General features: G+C 30.6%; 3 protein-coding genes across 4 annotated transcripts; all 3 read right to left on the reverse strand.

Annotated features, from left to right (window-relative positions):
* Positions 1-33: 33 nt before the first annotated feature.
* On the reverse strand, positions 34-2,286 carry LOC133031095 (chaperone protein dnaJ 72). Its single transcript, XM_061104394.1, has 3 exons — positions 1,618-2,286; positions 652-721; positions 34-392 (listed from the first exon to the last, which is right to left on the reverse strand). The coding sequence occupies exons 1-3, from the start codon at positions 2,019-2,021 to the stop codon at positions 330-332; spliced, it is 537 nt and encodes a 178-aa protein (XP_060960377.1). The 5' UTR covers positions 2,022-2,286; the 3' UTR covers positions 34-329.
* A 4,403-nt stretch (positions 2,287-6,689) lies between these two features.
* Positions 6,690-10,035, reverse strand: LOC115721829 (receptor-like protein EIX2). The gene is made up of 2 exons (XM_030650909.2): positions 7,045-10,035; positions 6,690-6,930 (listed from the first exon to the last, which is right to left on the reverse strand). The coding sequence occupies exon 1, from the start codon at positions 9,983-9,985 to the stop codon at positions 7,067-7,069; it is 2,919 nt and encodes a 972-aa protein (XP_030506769.2). The 5' UTR covers positions 9,986-10,035; the 3' UTR covers positions 6,690-6,930; positions 7,045-7,066.
* A 2,574-nt stretch (positions 10,036-12,609) lies between these two features.
* On the reverse strand, positions 12,610-16,150 carry LOC115703929 (receptor-like protein EIX2). 2 transcript variants are annotated; one of them, XR_009684591.1, is made up of 3 exons: positions 15,737-16,149; positions 13,016-15,661; positions 12,610-12,928 (listed from the first exon to the last, which is right to left on the reverse strand). XR_009684591.1 is itself a non-coding variant. In XM_061104384.1 (2 exons), exons 1-2 carry the CDS (start codon positions 16,047-16,049, stop codon positions 13,071-13,073), a joined length of 2,904 nt encoding a protein of 967 aa, XP_060960367.1. In that variant the 5' UTR covers positions 16,050-16,150; the 3' UTR covers positions 12,610-13,070. The 2 variants fall into 2 exon arrangements, 1 of the variants encoding a protein (XP_060960367.1); XM_061104384.1 differs by having other exon boundaries at positions 12,610-15,661; positions 15,737-16,150.
* Between the last annotated feature and the right edge of the window lie 803 nt (positions 16,151-16,953).

Consider the following 16,953-nt stretch of genomic DNA (forward strand, 5'->3'; position numbering starts at 1 on the left):
GTTTCTAGCAATAGGACACAAAAAATAGTGCAGTTGAAGATAAATAAATGTTCACTTATTAGTCATTAGCACAAACTGACATAATCTCTATTTACATGAATCACTCACATGTCAAAGAAAATAGGAGAATGAATTACATACAAACTGTGTAGATTATTGCATGAACAAATCTTTTACAGTTAATACAAAAAACAGTATGGTATTTTACTCTCTATATTATTGATTTTTTATTATCTTCATGTGTATTCTTGTATGTTATTATCTCATTGAAAGGAGCCAAACAACAGATCAGAAGAAACCCTTGTCGGACAGCTTCGATGGAAGCCGTCTTATGTCTTATCCTTCTCTGCTTTGGCTTTCTCAATAGACTCCATGGTTTCTTCAAAAGATTTCTGAACACAGCAATAGATAAACAATATTATAAAACCGAAAAAACAGCTTAAGTTGCACAACATTGAACATGGGAACTGGATGAGGAGTTGGCTACTTGGCCTGTTAACATTAGTTTGTGTCTGCTCTCCTCATTTTGCTCTAATCATTTCTATTATGTAATTTTCGAATTATGCAAGTATGATTTTATGTTGAAAGACATAATAATGGCAATGGTTGGTTGAAACAGGAATTAAGGTTGTAGAGAGTAGAGTAACATACCCCGGAATTATGCATCTTCCACAATGCGTCCTTGCCCATATCGATTACAAACATCCCACCTAGTAAAGCACTGTATACAGAATCAAATCAATGTCTTAAAATCAGTCTTAACTTTCAACCAGTAAACTGCTGAAATTCGTTACTCCATTACGAAACATACTAGCATTCATAATACAGCAGAGCCTAAATAGGAATAACGGCTATTAAGCACAACGATTCCGAACAACTAAGCCAAATAAACAAGAGTATTGATACTTGCTTAAAATCACAAACATCTATGTTTCTGAATTCCAGAAATTGTATCACAGCTTGACAAGGAAAAGATATCAAATTCCATCAAGGCCTAAGAGAACGGTGTGCCCTGTTCATATCAAGAGTTGTGATTTGATTATAACATTATCTAAACATGAGGAAAGCAACTATCCCAAATTGGCAAATTTATTGGGAAAACAATCTTGCAAATGATAGATTAACACCCTCACCAAGACATTCAGATAGTTTCTTTCAATATGAGAAGAACAGAAGTTCCAAACTTGGGATTCTTGCTAGAGATTAAAATAATCAATCCACCAAATATATTTTACAAACCCAATCAGTTCACTATACCAACTTAAGTTACAGAATCCAGAGGGACTTTCAAGTCAATGTATAATCTAATTCAAACTATAATCTCAAACCCAATTCACTCCTAACTACAATCAAACAACAAATTCAATGATTTCCACCATACAATTGTTTCATTTGGCATTTACCAATATGTCAAATTCTAGTATCTCAATTCTCAAGTTCCAAAACTAATTCAATAGGGAATCTCATCATATAATTAAGATGATAGATAAGTGACTGGTTACTATTCTAACAATTTAGGTCAAAACAATTCCACAAACACTATAAAAAATTAAAAACCTCACCCGAATTCACAAATTACGAATAAAGAAATGAACTCTAAAGGATTAAGAATCTTACCCAGCAAAAACAACATTAAGAAGAAAAGCTCTCGTGGTTAAGTAACGAAGAACATTCTCAAATTTCGAAACGAACCCATTAGAGCCAGACCCAGAACCAGGTCGATATTCGCTACCATAATTGTGTTGACCATAGCCATAACCATACCCATAAGAATTACCAGTACCACCACCAGAATTATGATACCGATATCGGAAATTATAGTCGGCGCGCTTCCGATCGTCGCTGAGGATCTGATAAGCTTCAGAGACCTGTTTGAATCTGAGAGTAGCAGTGTCCTTGACAGACTTGGAAGATCCAGAATGCTTGTCGGGGTGAAATTTAAAGGCTAATCGTCGGAAAGCATCCTTGATTTCGTCCTTGGTGGCGTTCTTGGTCAGACCCAGTACCTCGTAGTGGTCCATTTGTGTGAAACTCTCATTACGAATTTTCCTGAGAAAATGGAAAAGGAGAAATTGGGTTTGTATGGGGAAGGAGAGAGGAATTGGAAAGTTAAAGGCTTTGGTGAATCCATGGCGGGGAGAAGTGTATTGGTGGCGGGAGGAAATGGCGTCTTCGTGGCGCTTCCATAGCCGGCAATGGATTCTTTCCTTCCTTCTAATTCTAATAATTTATTTTATTTATTATTTTTTTTTCTTACTAAATAATTTAGGTAATTTTTTTTTAGCATTGTTAGTAAGAGTATTGTAATTAGGCACTATCTTAAGGTGGTCTTGCAAATGGGGATGCACATGCCACACGAGGCGGATAATTGTCGAGGAGTGTTTGTTCTATTCTCATTTTTGTTTAGAATTTTAATCTTCATTCTTGCTTATTCTTTATTAGGGATGAGGCGGGAAATTTCCTAATGAAGATGGGGACGGGAATTCCCTTAGGAATGGGGTCTCACGAGAACTCACCCTTAATGAGGCGGAAATTCCTCAAAGTTGGCATTAGGAATTCTTTAAATATCATATTGTTGTTGGTCCAATTAAAGTGTCATAATGTGTGCCTGATGGTCATGATGGTGCTAAACACGCTTGTATTTACAAATAGTTGTGATAATATAATTAGTGTAATTTAATATTAGATTCTAATTTTAATGTAGTAAGTAATATAGGAAAATTGATAACTACAAATGAAATATCTAATAACAATATTTACTGGGATTGGAATCAAAATAATTCATGAAAGAATAAATGTGTTAAAATATAAAATAATTAAAAATAATATATCTTTATATATTAAAAGTGCCTATCTAACGGCAATTCTTGGTTTAACGATTCTTGGTTTAACGATTCTTTTTTTATTTAGCCTTACACGATTAACTTAACAAACTGTTAACGTTAAACGTTAACAAATAAATAAACCCAATAATTAAACCCAAAAAATTAAACAATCTTTTTTTTAAATAAATATATTTAATAAACAAAATTACCCATCAGATCCCATCTTCCTTTGAAACCCCTAAAATCTCTCCTAGAAAAACTCTAACAACCAGTCCATCTAAAAATATCTTCATGAAACGAATAGATAAGAAAATTGAATTCCCTCTCCCTAATATCAATTCATACGTGCCTATCTATCAGAGAACTAAAGCTTCCTCCTTCTAGCCATGGAAAACGTCCACCTCGCTCTCAGAGATCTAGGCATTTGCAAGATCGACGTCTCCAAAACCTTCTCCTTCATCAACGTGATCATCTCCTTCTTCCGTCCTTCGCTGCACAATTCCGAGAACTGACTCTAGGGAATGTAATAAGCGCCTCCAGTTCTTGCGCGACACGATTTCGTCATTCTTGATCAACATATACCCATACCAAATTAAATATTTGCTCTCTTCTTGTAAGTTTATCTCATATTCATTCATATGATTCAAATCGAGACATTGATTTATTAATTTATGTTTTGGATTTGAGAGGTTCTAATTTGATCCAAATGTTAGTTTTGATGAGTGTGTTTTGCAGATTGAGCAGTCAAACCTCAAGAATTCTATCAAATGGCTTCAAGTTTAGAGCTCTTCATATCATGTGAGTTATTCATTTGTTCATTCTTGTAAGTTTATCTAATTATACGTTCTCGTGAAAGAATTTCAAATTCAACACTAGGAAATATATGTATTAATATTCTGCTCAATTTTTTTTGTATTTATTTTTTTAGAAAATTTAATTTATTAACATCCCTATAAACCCCTAATACAAATTATAATTAATTATGTTGTTATTAATTAGTAAATAATATCGTTTATCAAAATTTTGGTGAAATTGAATTCTTATAACAATTTATACGAGGCTTGCAGTCCTTTTCTTACTTTAGTGAATTGTGGTTATTGTGTACCAATTACTTGTTAGAAGTGAGGAGTGGATAACATTTAAATACTTTTCTTATGTTCATTATTCCTCTTTCATATAGGACCTTACTCTTGGCTTAGGGAATCAACAACAGGTTTGTGAATTTGTCTTCATAAAATTACATTGTTTTTCATTTGATGACTCCCTTTTGTGCTTTTTTTGATAACCAGATCCTATATAGAATTTGACTTATATTTGGTGTTTTACATCAATGTAATTTGATGCAGTGCCATACAACATGTATTTAAAGTTCATATTTTTTTTTTCCTTTTTTGTTAAACATATAAAGATACTATTAAGAACAAAATTAAGAAGTTTACTGAATTTTCTATTATTTGAAGCTTAAAATTTTGTGCTTGTTTTGTATAGTAACAGGAACAGTTGAAGACATTAAAGTCAGAACGTAGAAAGGTTCAATTGGGCAATATTACTGTTGATATTTAAATATTGTTTTTTCTTTTCACTTTCCTTAGTGTAAAATTGAATGTTCATTGTAATCAAAATACTTTACAAGTGAAAAAATATATCGCCCCACAAGTTATCTTGTGTAAATTGTAAACTAATATATTTTACATCTTATATATGTATTTAGGAAGGTAATTGGTGGAATGAGAGGAATGACCCGGACTGTATGGGAAACCTCATTATTTGACCCGTGGTATACACTTGAAATTCTGGGTTAGAATATTACATATTTACTTTGGTTTTGGTGCAATCAGAGTTTATAGTTATGTTTGCCTATCTTCATTATGTATGTTTCTGTTGGGTGTCCATTTTAGGGGCCTATCTATTCCTGAATGTCATAGAATTTTACATGTTGTTAAGTGTGATGGAGAACCACTGTCAGAGGATCTTCTCTGGCTCCTTTTAACATGAAAGGTATGCCTTTCATTTTCTTTCTTTCTTTTTTTTTTTTTTTGCTTTGTAATTTGACAAGCATGTTCTGGACAAAGTGTAATGAGCAAATGAAATTGAAAAACTCACCTCTTATGTGGCTAACCTTAAAAAACTTAAATATGAGTACACTATATTGATTTATTAATTTATTGTTGAAGTTATTTTCAGTTTATTTTTATAGCCACTCATGCAGGCCAAATAGTTGAATTCTATTTGTCGGCGATAAAAATTATTAGGGTGAGAGATCATCCTATTAAAGAAGAGTATGCTTGATAGTTAGAGTCAAGTTTAGTGTCATGTATGCCAACAAAATTTGTGAATTGTCGTTAGAATGTATTTTCCATCTGAGTTTGCAAAGTATTATTTTGTTCACGGAGCTACCGCGCCAAGTCAGTATGAAGTTTTCAATATTTATGTTGTTATTATTATTTACATTATTATTCTTTTCTACTGATATTTTCTTGTAACCTTTAATAGTTTCATGTATGTATTATTGAATTATTATTTTTTTCCTTTCCTGCTTTCCTAATATTTGCAATTATGATACTTTTGAGTTTGATTCTCATTGCTATCGTTTATTTGATTTCTTGAAGGCAAGGGTGTTTGGATCTTGCTGAATTCATTACTAGAATGTGGTTATCAACAAACATGAGAAGTTGATTCAAGGATGGAGAAAAGAATTGAAAGACCAACTAGACAAACAGTACCTAACTGAATTGGGAGAGAGTATAGCTGATAGCCAACAAGTTGTTTAACTAAAATATGACTTTCGCAAGTTGTCATTGGCATAATTTTATTAGTCTTTTGTACAACATGTAGAGCATTTTGTTCAGCTTTGTTAGAAGTGAAAGTGTTGGTCTAGGATTGACGAAAGGAAGAATTGTATGATTATGTTTTGATAAGCAAATCAGTTTTTCTTTGTTGACAATCTTGTTTCATGTATCAGGATAACGAAATTTGAATTAAAATTAGACATACGAAACATTAGCTTTTGCTCTCTATTAATTGACTTTGTTGTGGAAACCTAAGGAATTAACAATTCATGAAAGAAATTCGAAGTTCGATTATGTGTGAATTGATGTGACAATTCATGAGAGCATACTTTTTCTTTATTTCCAGGGGAAAGAAAGGACCGAAGGAGAGCCTTCTTGTGTTGTGTTGAAAAACTTGGCCTAAAAACCATGCATCTATCTTTAAATTATAGTGCTAATTTTTATTGTTTCTTTAAATTATAATGCTAATTTTTGTTGTTTCTTTAAATTATTTTGTTATGACTTAAATATACCCATTTATATTTTACTAACCAAATATGATAGCTCACATATTACTTTAATAAAACAAATCATTCGCATGATCATAAATTACAATATAAATCAAACAATAAAGAACTAAACTCTAAATAAAATTAATATTTACGTGCCTCGGCACGTAACTTTTAACTAGTAATTATGTTATTTACTATAAACTAACCGAAATGAAAATCATAATTTATTTTATTTATATAACTAGAAAATACAATTAAATGTTTTAGTTTGATCAAATTATTATTGTTAGAAAATGTAATTATTTTGTTTATTTTTTGAAGAACATATTTGTATTTTTTTTATTTTTAATAAATAAAAATAAAAATAAAATAAAATAAGTTAGGGTTGAGAATGACATTTGTTATAAAATGGGAGAGAAAACTTTCTCTTCTTCCTAATTTATGTACATCCCACTAATTTTTCTCATTATAAAATTTATATAAATAAAATTGATTCAAATTGTCTTTTGAGTAAACATACCATTATATTTGTGGAAAAACTATTGACTTATTACATTTGTAACATATATATAAGATGTTGTATATGAAGAAAAATAATATATTAAAATATTTTGAGCAAATCACATGATCCATAGTATACAATACTCAAAATGAGTTTGTACAACATATACTATAACAAAAGCTAAAAGACCAAAACAAAACTACCAATAAACTACCCTTTAACCATTTTCTTACACTTCAAATATATCTAAGAAAAATCTCAACAATAATATGAAGAAAAGTCCACAAGTGCTACACTCTCCATAAATGAAAAAGGTGAGTCCCCTGCAAAAATAAAATTAAAAATGTATAGTCTTCACAAATAAGTTTCCTCTTAATTAAATATGAATATTATCAAATAACAAACTTTGAAAAAGAAAAAATTAGCATATTTTGTACCTTTTATCTATGATCACTTGCATTATCTTAGCTTTATCCAATCTTCTATATCATCCAATAACTTGAAAGATGCATATCTCAAAGACTTGTTGAAGATTAGAGTGAAACAAATTCCCCAAAATCCAACCAAAAATCCAAGTGCTACACTGATAAAAAATCCTTTGCTTATAAACTCATCTTCATTTTCTATGTGCTCATCACTAAGCTGAGTAGCATTATGTTCTTCTTCATCCGGACATTTTTTATGAAGAGGTGATCCACAAAGATCAAGATTTCCCATGTATGCAGCTTCGTCTCGAGTTTGGAGTTGAGGGCCTGTTGGAATTTTTCCAGACAAGTTGTTGTATGACAAGTCTAATGTATTGAGACGATCCACTTTCGAAAGAGATGAAGGAATTTTCCCAAAAAAGTGATTTCTTGACAAATCAAGAGCATCTAAAGACATCAACTGACCAATATTCACAGGAATTTGTCCACTTAAATTGTTTCTTGACAAGTTCAAAGATATCAAACCATTAAGCTCAATGATTTCTCTTGGAATTTCTCCAACCAACTTGTTGCTCGATAAATCGATAACCTTTACAAGTCCAAGAGTACTTTTGTACTTAGACAAAGTTCCTTTCCAAGTCAAGAAAATTTGTTCACCATAGTTTGTCATTGTGTTTTTGAAAGCATAAGTCTTTGTTCTAACATGGACAGTATTAAGACCTTCATTTTGTTTCATTGATGTAAAGTCACCAATACAATTTGGTATACTTCCAAAAATGTTATTTAGAGAAAGATCCAACACTTGAAGATGTTTCAAGTGACAAAGATTTGGTGGCATGTTTTTATCAAAATGATTGGATCTCAAGCTTAGAATAATAAGCTTTTTAAGACTTTTTCCAATCCACAAAGGTACGTGTCCCACAAATCTATTTTCTCCCATGTCAAGAGCTTCCAATTCTCTACAATTACTCATTGATGAAGGCAATCTTCCAGAAAAATTGTTGCTACTCAAATGTAATGATCGAATCGAAGATAAGCTACCGATTGAATTAGGGATTTCTCCAAATAACTTATTGTTTGATAGATCAAGATATTCTATGTCCTTGAGTTTTGACAAACAATTTGGAACATTTCCAATCAATTGATTATCCGAGATGTCTAGAACATTCAAGTAATGATAAGTGACATTACATAATGAATTCAAACTCGAAAATCTATTATTGGAAAGAAATAATGTTCTCACTTTGAATAAAAAACTTGGTATTGGACCATGAAAAAGATTTGAGCTCAAATCAACATCATCAAGTTTCATTTTTGATGAATAGGCTTCTTCTATTGTTCCACTAATTTGGTTGTTGGAAAGATTGGCAAAAGATAATTGAGTAGTGAGATTCCAAAACCAATTAGGAATAGATTGTGAAATTCCTGAGTTGGAAATGTCTATTTGCCAAAGACTATTTTGAGTTTTTAACCACTTTGGAAATTGAGACCCTAACTTACAACTACCAAGCCCAAGAATTTGTAAGTTGAAGGGAGGAATCCAATTAGAAGAGACATTCAATTGAAGGAGTTTATTTGATGATAAATCCAAGTGATAAAGCTTTGAGAGTTTTGTGAAATGAGCTTCATCAATTACACCATCAAATGAGTTCACAGATAGGTCCAAAATCTCCAAATTGATCATATTGCCAATACTTCTTGGTACAAGGCCATACAATTGATTTGATTGAAGCCACAACTCTCTCAAAGATAAAAGTTGTGTGTTTTTGACAATAAACTTGGTTATGTCACCTTTGAGAGTATTGAAGGTAAGATCAATTGATTCTAAGGAAGTCAAATTCCCAAAATCATTTGGAATTGAATTTTCTAATTGGTTAAAACTAAAGTCAAGATATGAGAGTGAAACCATGTTTCCAAAACCATAAGGAATGTCACCTTTTAAGAAGTTACTACTAAGGGAAAGGTATTCAAGAGAAGTCATGTTTGCAAAAGTGTTTGGAATAGTACTTTCAATTTGATTAGAAGAAAGATCAAGGTATGTTAAAGCCGGTGTCAAGTTCCCGAAATCTTGTGGAAGAAAACTTAACTTGTTACCGGTAAGATCAAGATGAAGAAGATTAGGCATGAAGCTATACAACCATTGGTGTGTAGAGAAAGAGAGATAATTTAAAGAAAGATCAAGAAAGGAAAGGGAGGTTGAAGAGTTCAAAATGGAAAGAAATGGAGGTGTTGGGGTTTGAAGACTACAACCACTTAGCTTCAAATATGTTAGGTGAGAAAGTTTGTTTATTGGTTGCATCCAATTTTTGGCTTCACTTAAGTTTGAACCACTTAAGTCAAGATGTCTTAAAGAAGAAAGAGTAGAAAGCCAATCCAAGTTTGTTATAACCATTTGATTAGAGCTAAGATCAAGAAATTGTAAACTAGAAATGTTTCCAAATTGAGAAGGAATTTTTCCACTCATGAAATTGGAAGAAAGATCAAGGTACAATAATTTGGTGAAATTGGCAATAAAACTTGGGAAAGGAATACTCAATTCAGTGTGACTAAGGCGAAAATATCTCAAATTTCGCAACTCAAGCAATGAAGAACTAAGGTATTTACCTGAAAGAGGCAAGGTGTAGTATTCATCACTTTCACCAAAAGTTGAAGGAGAAATGTCGAGTTTGATGACATGGCCGGATTTGTTGTGACAACTGATTCCGATCCAATCGCAACACTCTCTTTTCTCTTCTTCACTTCCCCAAGAAGAGAGAAGAGGATTAGTAGCATGTAGACTATGTTTAAACTTGAGAAGTGCTTCTCTTTCAACTTGTTTGCACTTGATCATCACACTTGATCCTCTAACCTCTCTTGAGTTTGATGAGAAAAGAAAAATCACCAAAAAGATAACAATTTGAGTAAGTAGTAGTCTATCCATATTTTTAGTGGCAAGAAATGAAGATGAGAGCATAAAGTTTCCAACACCAAATGTGATAATAAATAATAAATAAAATATGATAATAAGTGTATATGTCGACTATGTGAATGGACTATATGATATGAAGACTTTGAGAATGTGGTAATTGACTATCGTTTAGTGGAAACAATGACATGCATGACAATTGATTGGATGTCAATAATCAAAGAAGATTTGGAGAATGAAGTTGACAATAATCTTTTAGTGTTTGCAATTGAGTAAATTATTATTCAATGTGTCAATTTTCTAATCTAAACATTTATATATAAATTGATATTATTTATAGTTGTTTTTTTTTTTTTGAGTTGATAGAATAACTTCAGTTTATATATATATAATGTAATTTTTTTAATCCAATTTTTTTGTTAATACTTATTCACAGTAAATACTCATTAAAAATATACTCATAAGTAGTTTATATCAATCTCTCGAAAAGAAGACTATCCATATATAGTTTTTTTCTGTGGCAAAGAAGACTATCAATAGTTAGTTTAATTAAGACATTATAATCTTTTTTAATATCATACATATATTGTATTATAGACCTTCCATAATTCTCTAAATATTCTAAATAAATTACTATAATCTGAGTATAAATAAAAAAATATATAATAAAATATTTAAAATTTATTTTTATTAATTACAGTAAATTAATTATTATAATTTTTTCAAATACAACAACAAAAATATCTACATGTGGTCCTGTTTTCTTGTGGTCCATTGTACATGTTTTGCTATATTTTGTTGGGAGTCTAATAGTGATATGTAATTTAACTTTTTTCAATAATGTTAATATGGGTTCATACCTATATTAGGAAATGCCAAAAACCCTAATAAATAAAGTTTAGTCTAAAGTCCAAATAAAGAGAGGTTCCACTAATATATATGTGTGGTACACATATACTACTCAATACACTTATATATGCTATTATGCTCATATTTCAGCAGCATTGTGATGATGTTGATTTCACTTTCCGTTTTATTTGACTTCTGAAAAAGAAAAGAAATTAAATTCCAATTTGATATCTTATTTTCTAATCTTTGACAATCAACAAATTTGTATGTGGCTGTGGTGCAATAATTGTATGTACTGTGCTTCATTATATTCTTTTGGACTTATCAATTTTACTTGGCTAGAGTAGTTGATCCACTTAATTTGAAACTGAGTTGTTATAGTTTGGTTTTGGTACATTTTTTTACTATTATTGTGGAACATAACATTCTTTGAAAAATTTAGCAATTCAGAAAGAAAGAAATAATGGTGTTTGAGAACCTAACATGTTTGAATAACATGAACTTTGCTGAGTTCTAACCTTTATTAGAGCACTCAGATATTACCTTATCAAAATTGTATTTATCTTTATTTATGAGTAACGATATGGACACACATAAATTGATAAGCGAGATACATCTTAAATAAAAATAATTAATTAAAATAGCTTATCACATATGTGTATCATATTTGTGTGTCATTGTACTTTTATTTTATTACCTTATTTTTTTTTTTAGTATAACGTAATGGTATTTTATAATGAATTAATAATTTAATAGCTTCAAGGTCTTAGATTTGAATTAATAATCTCGCTCTTTTTTTCCCATCCCTCTCTCATCACTAAACTAGCCTTAGTTGCTATTTTATTACCTCATCAAACTATAATATTATGCCATACATTATTTTTTTTATATATATTATTGTTTAAATATTACATTTTAAATCTATAAATAAAAGGCTTCAAATTATAAAAAGTACAAAAGAGTAATTATTGAGATGATTTGAAGAATGAAAATTCATATCTTTTAAATTTTGTGATTTTAGCTCATTTGATGGTGCCAATTAATTTTTCTTTATAACAAATTTTCTTCATATTTTACATTTACATATATATTAGCTTTTAGCTCATGAGTGTGAGTACACTTACAAGGAAAGTTGCTCTCCTTTTATTGGTTTTTCATACAATTAAATCCGGAATTGTGGCTTCAAATCTCAAATCTAGTCCAAATAACCCGAACAAATGAATTTGGTGTCAATAATCTAGTTAATTTGATTCATTTATAACTTTCTGATTCAATCGTAATTTTTGAATTCTTACTAATAGTTACATGTTTGTTATTGTGCTAGGTAGAATATTGATATCCATTTAGTATTGTTTGTGAACTTTGCAAAGGTTAGAAAACTACCTTAAACCAAAAAGGAACAATACTTAAAAAAACACATAACAATTGTAAAATACACCATGGTTTTGAAGTTAGCATTTAATTATCTGGCTTGGTTTTGAATTTTCAAGAAAATTGTAATACTAATTCGGTTCAAAAAAAAAAAAAAAATCCAGATTAAGTGAGGAGGTGAAAAATCATGATTCTATTAAGGGCCATAAAAAATGGTAGATTTGAGAAATTTCCAAAGCTCGAAGGGTTGGCCGAGTTTTGAGCTGCAACAGTAGCCATATTCGCCGTCAATGGCGGAAAAGGCTTTGATACCATGTTATGGTTAGTGTTCCTTCGGTTCATGATGAAAAGAATCAAACAGTAATCAAAGATGAACAAAGAACAGAGAGGAAGAAAGAGAAAGCAAGAGAAAGAGAATCAAAGAGTCATTCTATTATTGTTGAAATATTACAGAGTACAAAAAGGTTTATATATTGAGTCACTTGAGAGGAGTGACCAACTGAAAAACAGTTGAAAAAACAACTCTGCAATAACAGAAATAACGACAACAACAGACTCAGACTATGACTCCCTAATACATATCATCTCAATACATACACAATCCATTGAGAATGATTTTGTGCAACATTCAATATATTATACAAACTAGATTTTACAGATTTTATTACACTTTAAATATTAAAAAAAAAAGTCTTAACCTTATAAATTATTTTAAGAGGAAATTTTTCAGAAGTGAAACATTCTCCAAATGAAGAACCAACCACATGTCTCCTGCAAGTAAGACACCTCTTAAATAAAGTAATATGAAAAAGAATATATTATAATTTGAAAAGAAAATTAATTATTAGTATGTTTCACCTCTTAGCTTCTCATAAATTGATGAAGTATTTTCTCCTTATAAATCTTGTATTAATTAGGTACACCAATCTTCTACATTACTCAAGAACTTGAAAGAAGTGTATCTCCAAGACTTATTGAAGATCAAAGTAAAACAAATTCCCCAAAATCCAACCACAAATCCCATTGCTAAGCTGATGAAAAATCCTTTGGTTATAATAAGCTCGTCTTCATTTTCTAGGCGGTCATCACCAAGATGAGGGGGAGGAGTTGCTTCTTTGTCTTCCTGACATTTCTTAAGAAGTGGGGATCCACAGAGTTCGGGATTCCCTTCGTATGAGGCTTCATCTCGGGTTTGCAGTTGAGTACCAGTTGGAATTTTTCCAGACAAGTTGTTGTTTGACAAGTCTAAAGTGTTGAGACGATCCACTTTAGATAGACTTGAAGGAATTTTACCAAAAATGTGGTTTCTTGACAAATCAAGAGCATCTAAAGATACCAACTTACCAATCTCTGATGGAATTTGTCCACTTAAATTGTTTCTTGAAATGTTCAATAACACCAAACCATTAAGTTGAGTGATTTGTCTTGGAATTTCTCCTATCAACTTGTTGCTAGATAGATCGATAATTTTTACAAGACGAAGAGTACTTTTGTATGAAGACAAAGTACCTTTCCAAGTTAAGAAAACTTGGTCATCATAATCAGTTATTCCCAATTCATAATAATCAACAGTTGTAAAATATGTATCCTCATCTTCATTCTTTTTCATTGAAGAAAAATTACCAATACAACTTGGTATTCTTCCAGAGATGTGATTAAGTGACAAGTCCAACACATGAAGCTTTACCAAATGACACAGATTTTGAGGTATGGTTTTATTGAAATGATTGGATCTCAAGCTGAGAATCATAAGGTTTTGAAGACTTTCTCCTATCCACATTGGTATTGACCCTGATAATTGATTTTTTCCCAAGTCAAGAAGAATCAATTCTTGACATTTTTTCATGGATGAAGGCAAATTCCCACTGAAATTATTGTTACTTAAATGTAATGATCTAATTGAAGATAAGCTCCCAATAGACTTAGGAATTTTTCCTGATAGCTTATTGTTTGACAAAATGAGAATCTTTATGTATTTGAGTTTCCACAAACAGTTTGGAAGCTCTCCAATCAGTTGATTATCAGAGATATCTAGAAAACTCAAGGAGTAATGATAATGATCATCACTAACATTACACATGGAATTGAGACTTGAAAATTTGTTTTTGGAAAGATGTAATCTTTCCACTTTGAATAAAAAATTTGGTATTGGACCAACAAAATGATTTGAACTCAAATCAACTTCAATAAGGTTTGATTTCAATGAATAATCTTTCACTATAGGTCCACCGATTTGGTTGTTCGAAAGATTCACCAAAGATAATTGAGTACTAAAATTCCAAAACCAATTTGGAATAGATTCTGAAATTCCTGAATTGGTAATGACTATGTGGGAGAGATTTTTTTGTGTTTGCAACCACTTTGGAAATTCAAACCCTAATTTACAATTCCCAAGTCCAAGAACTTGTAAATGAAAGGGAGGAATCCAATTAGAAGAGACATTCAACTCTAGATGTTTATTAAATGATAAATCAAGATGATATAGCTTTGAGAGATTTGAGAAATGAGCTTCACTAAGCACACCTTCTAGTGAGTTCATAGATAGATTCAAAATCTCCAAATGCCTCAAATTGCCAATACTTTTAGGTACAAGCCCATGCAATTGATTTGCATTAATTCTCAACTCTTTCAAAGATAAAAGTTGTGTATCTTTGACAACAAACATATCCATCATTTCACCTTTGAGATTATTAAAGCTAAGATCAAGGTATTCTAGGGCATTCATGTTTCCGAAATCATTCGGAATAGAATTTTCTAATCGATTAGCACTCAGATCAAGATATGTAAGAGAAGCCAAGTTTCCAAAACCGTAAGGAATGGTACCAGAGAAGTAGTTACCTCTAAGAGAAAGGTATTCAAGGGAAGTTATATTTTTAAAAGTGTTTGGAATAGTACCATGTATTTCATTATCAGAAAGATCAAGGTAGGTTAAAGTAGATGTAACAAGATTCCCAAAACTATTTTGTGGAAAACTTAACATGTTATTATGAAGATCAAGATGGAGAAGATTGGGCATGGAGTTAATCAACCAATGGTATGTAGAATAATTAGATAGAACATTCCAAGATAGATCAAGAATGGAAATAGAAGAGTTATTGTAGGAAGGAAATGAATTGGGTGTTAAGTCTTGAAGACTACAACTAGATAGATTCACATTTGTGAGTTGAGGAAGTTGGAATATTGGTTGCATCCAATTTTTGACTTCACCTAAGTCTAAATTACTTAAGTCAAGAAAATTTAAAGAAGTAAGGGTAGAAAGCCAATCAAGGTTTGATATAATCAAATCAGGACTATTATTGCTAAGATCAAGAAACTTCAATTTGGAAAGATTTCCAAGTTGAGAGGGAATTTTTCCACTAAGGAGATTGTTAGAAAGATCAAGGTATAATAATTTGCTGAGATTACCAATAAAACTTGGGAACTGAAGATTCTCCAAATCAATGCAGCTGAGGCGCAAATAGCTTAAATTTTTCAACTTAAGCAATGAAGAACTGATATATTTACCTGAAAAGAATTGTGTGATATATAAGTGTCACATTCATTTTTTTTATCATAAGTACTTAAAAAAAATATTTATACCTGAAAGATCCATGTGATATGTGTCACATTCCTTATTTTCATCATCATCACCAAAAGTTGAAGGTGAAATATCAAGACTGATAACATGACCAGATTTGTTGTCACAACGAATTCCGATCCATTCGCAACACTCTCTCTTCTCTTCTTCATTTCCCCAAGAAGAAAGAAGAGGAGTGCTACCATCAAGACCGTGTTTAAATTTGAGAAGTGCTTCTCTTTCAACATGTTTGCACTTGATTCCTCTAACCTTCTCTCCTAAATTTGAGTAAAGCAAAATCACGAAAAACATAACAATTTGAGTAAATTTAACCATATTTGTGTAAGAGATTGAGATGAGAGATATATGATCATAATTAAACCTTCCATGAACAAATATATATAGTAATACAAATGGTCTTTTTCTAAGTCTTTGTGAATATATGCTATTGAAGTTGACTATCGTTTAGTGGAATAAAATGAAATGATTGATTTCTTTGGCTGTTAGTGATGTTGTCTGTCATGATATGGATAGATTTTGTTTACTTTCCCAAAACCATATCTTTCAATGGGTTCACACCTCACTACATTATTTTACTTCATAAAACAATTTTGTACTAAAAATATTAAAATGGTCACTAAAACATTATTTATAAAACTATATATTATTGTTTTCAAAAAAAAGAAAAAAAAACTATATATTATGATTAAAATGTTTATGTAAATATATTGTTGTGGCTAAAATTAAATTTTTAATAATTTGTATTTACGTACTAGTTTTTACTCATAGTTAATTAAGTAGGTTTTTATTATGACTTAAAAGAGAATTAACACAAAATAGTAATTATTCTTAGGGGCGAGAGAGAGGTTAATTCTCCAGTACTGATTTTACGTAAGTACGTATAGTGGGCATCATGCATGCATGGTAAATTCACTTTCCGTTTTAATTGACTTATAATTATAATAGTTTGTTCTTATTATAACCAAAAAGACAAAAAAAAAAAAAAAACACTTATTCACATGTATATATCTCTCATCACTACCAATTAATATATTCAACAAATATATTCTGCCCATAATTTTTTAAAACTCTGAATTTCATTATATACTCCATTCAATTGATCAATACTGAAAATGGATAATAATTATTGTAGAATATATAATAGTAGCATACTACAAAAAATCTCTCTTTTTTTTTTTGAAAATTAATACAAAAAAATCCCATTTTTAGTTATAAGAAG

Source organism: Cannabis sativa, chromosome 9 (genome assembly GCF_029168945.1).
Source record: "Cannabis sativa cultivar Pink pepper isolate KNU-18-1 chromosome 9, ASM2916894v1, whole genome shotgun sequence".
NCBI classification, from domain to species: domain Eukaryota; kingdom Viridiplantae; phylum Streptophyta; class Magnoliopsida; order Rosales; family Cannabaceae; genus Cannabis; species Cannabis sativa.

Coding starts and splice junctions, on each gene's coding strand:
- LOC133031095 (XM_061104394.1), bottom strand. CDS start 2,021: ATGGACCACTACGAGGTACTGGGTCTGACCAAGAACGCCACCAAGGAC. Junction 722..1,617: donor CTTAATGTTGTTTTTGCTGG/GTAAGATTCTTA, acceptor TTCTGTATACAG/TGCTTTACTAGGTGGGATGT. Junction 393..651: donor GGAAGATGCATAATTCCGGG/GTATGTTACTCT, acceptor TGCTGTGTTCAG/AAATCTTTTGAAGAAACCAT.
- LOC115721829 (XM_030650909.2), bottom strand. CDS start 9,985: ATGCTCTCATCTTCATTTCTTGCCACTAAAAATATGGATAGACTACTA.
- LOC115703929 (XM_061104384.1), bottom strand. CDS start 16,049: ATGGTTAAATTTACTCAAATTGTTATGTTTTTCGTGATTTTGCTTTAC. Junction 15,662..15,736: donor ATATCACATGGATCTTTCAG/GTATAAATATTT, acceptor AATTCTTTTCAG/GTAAATATATCAGTTCTTCA.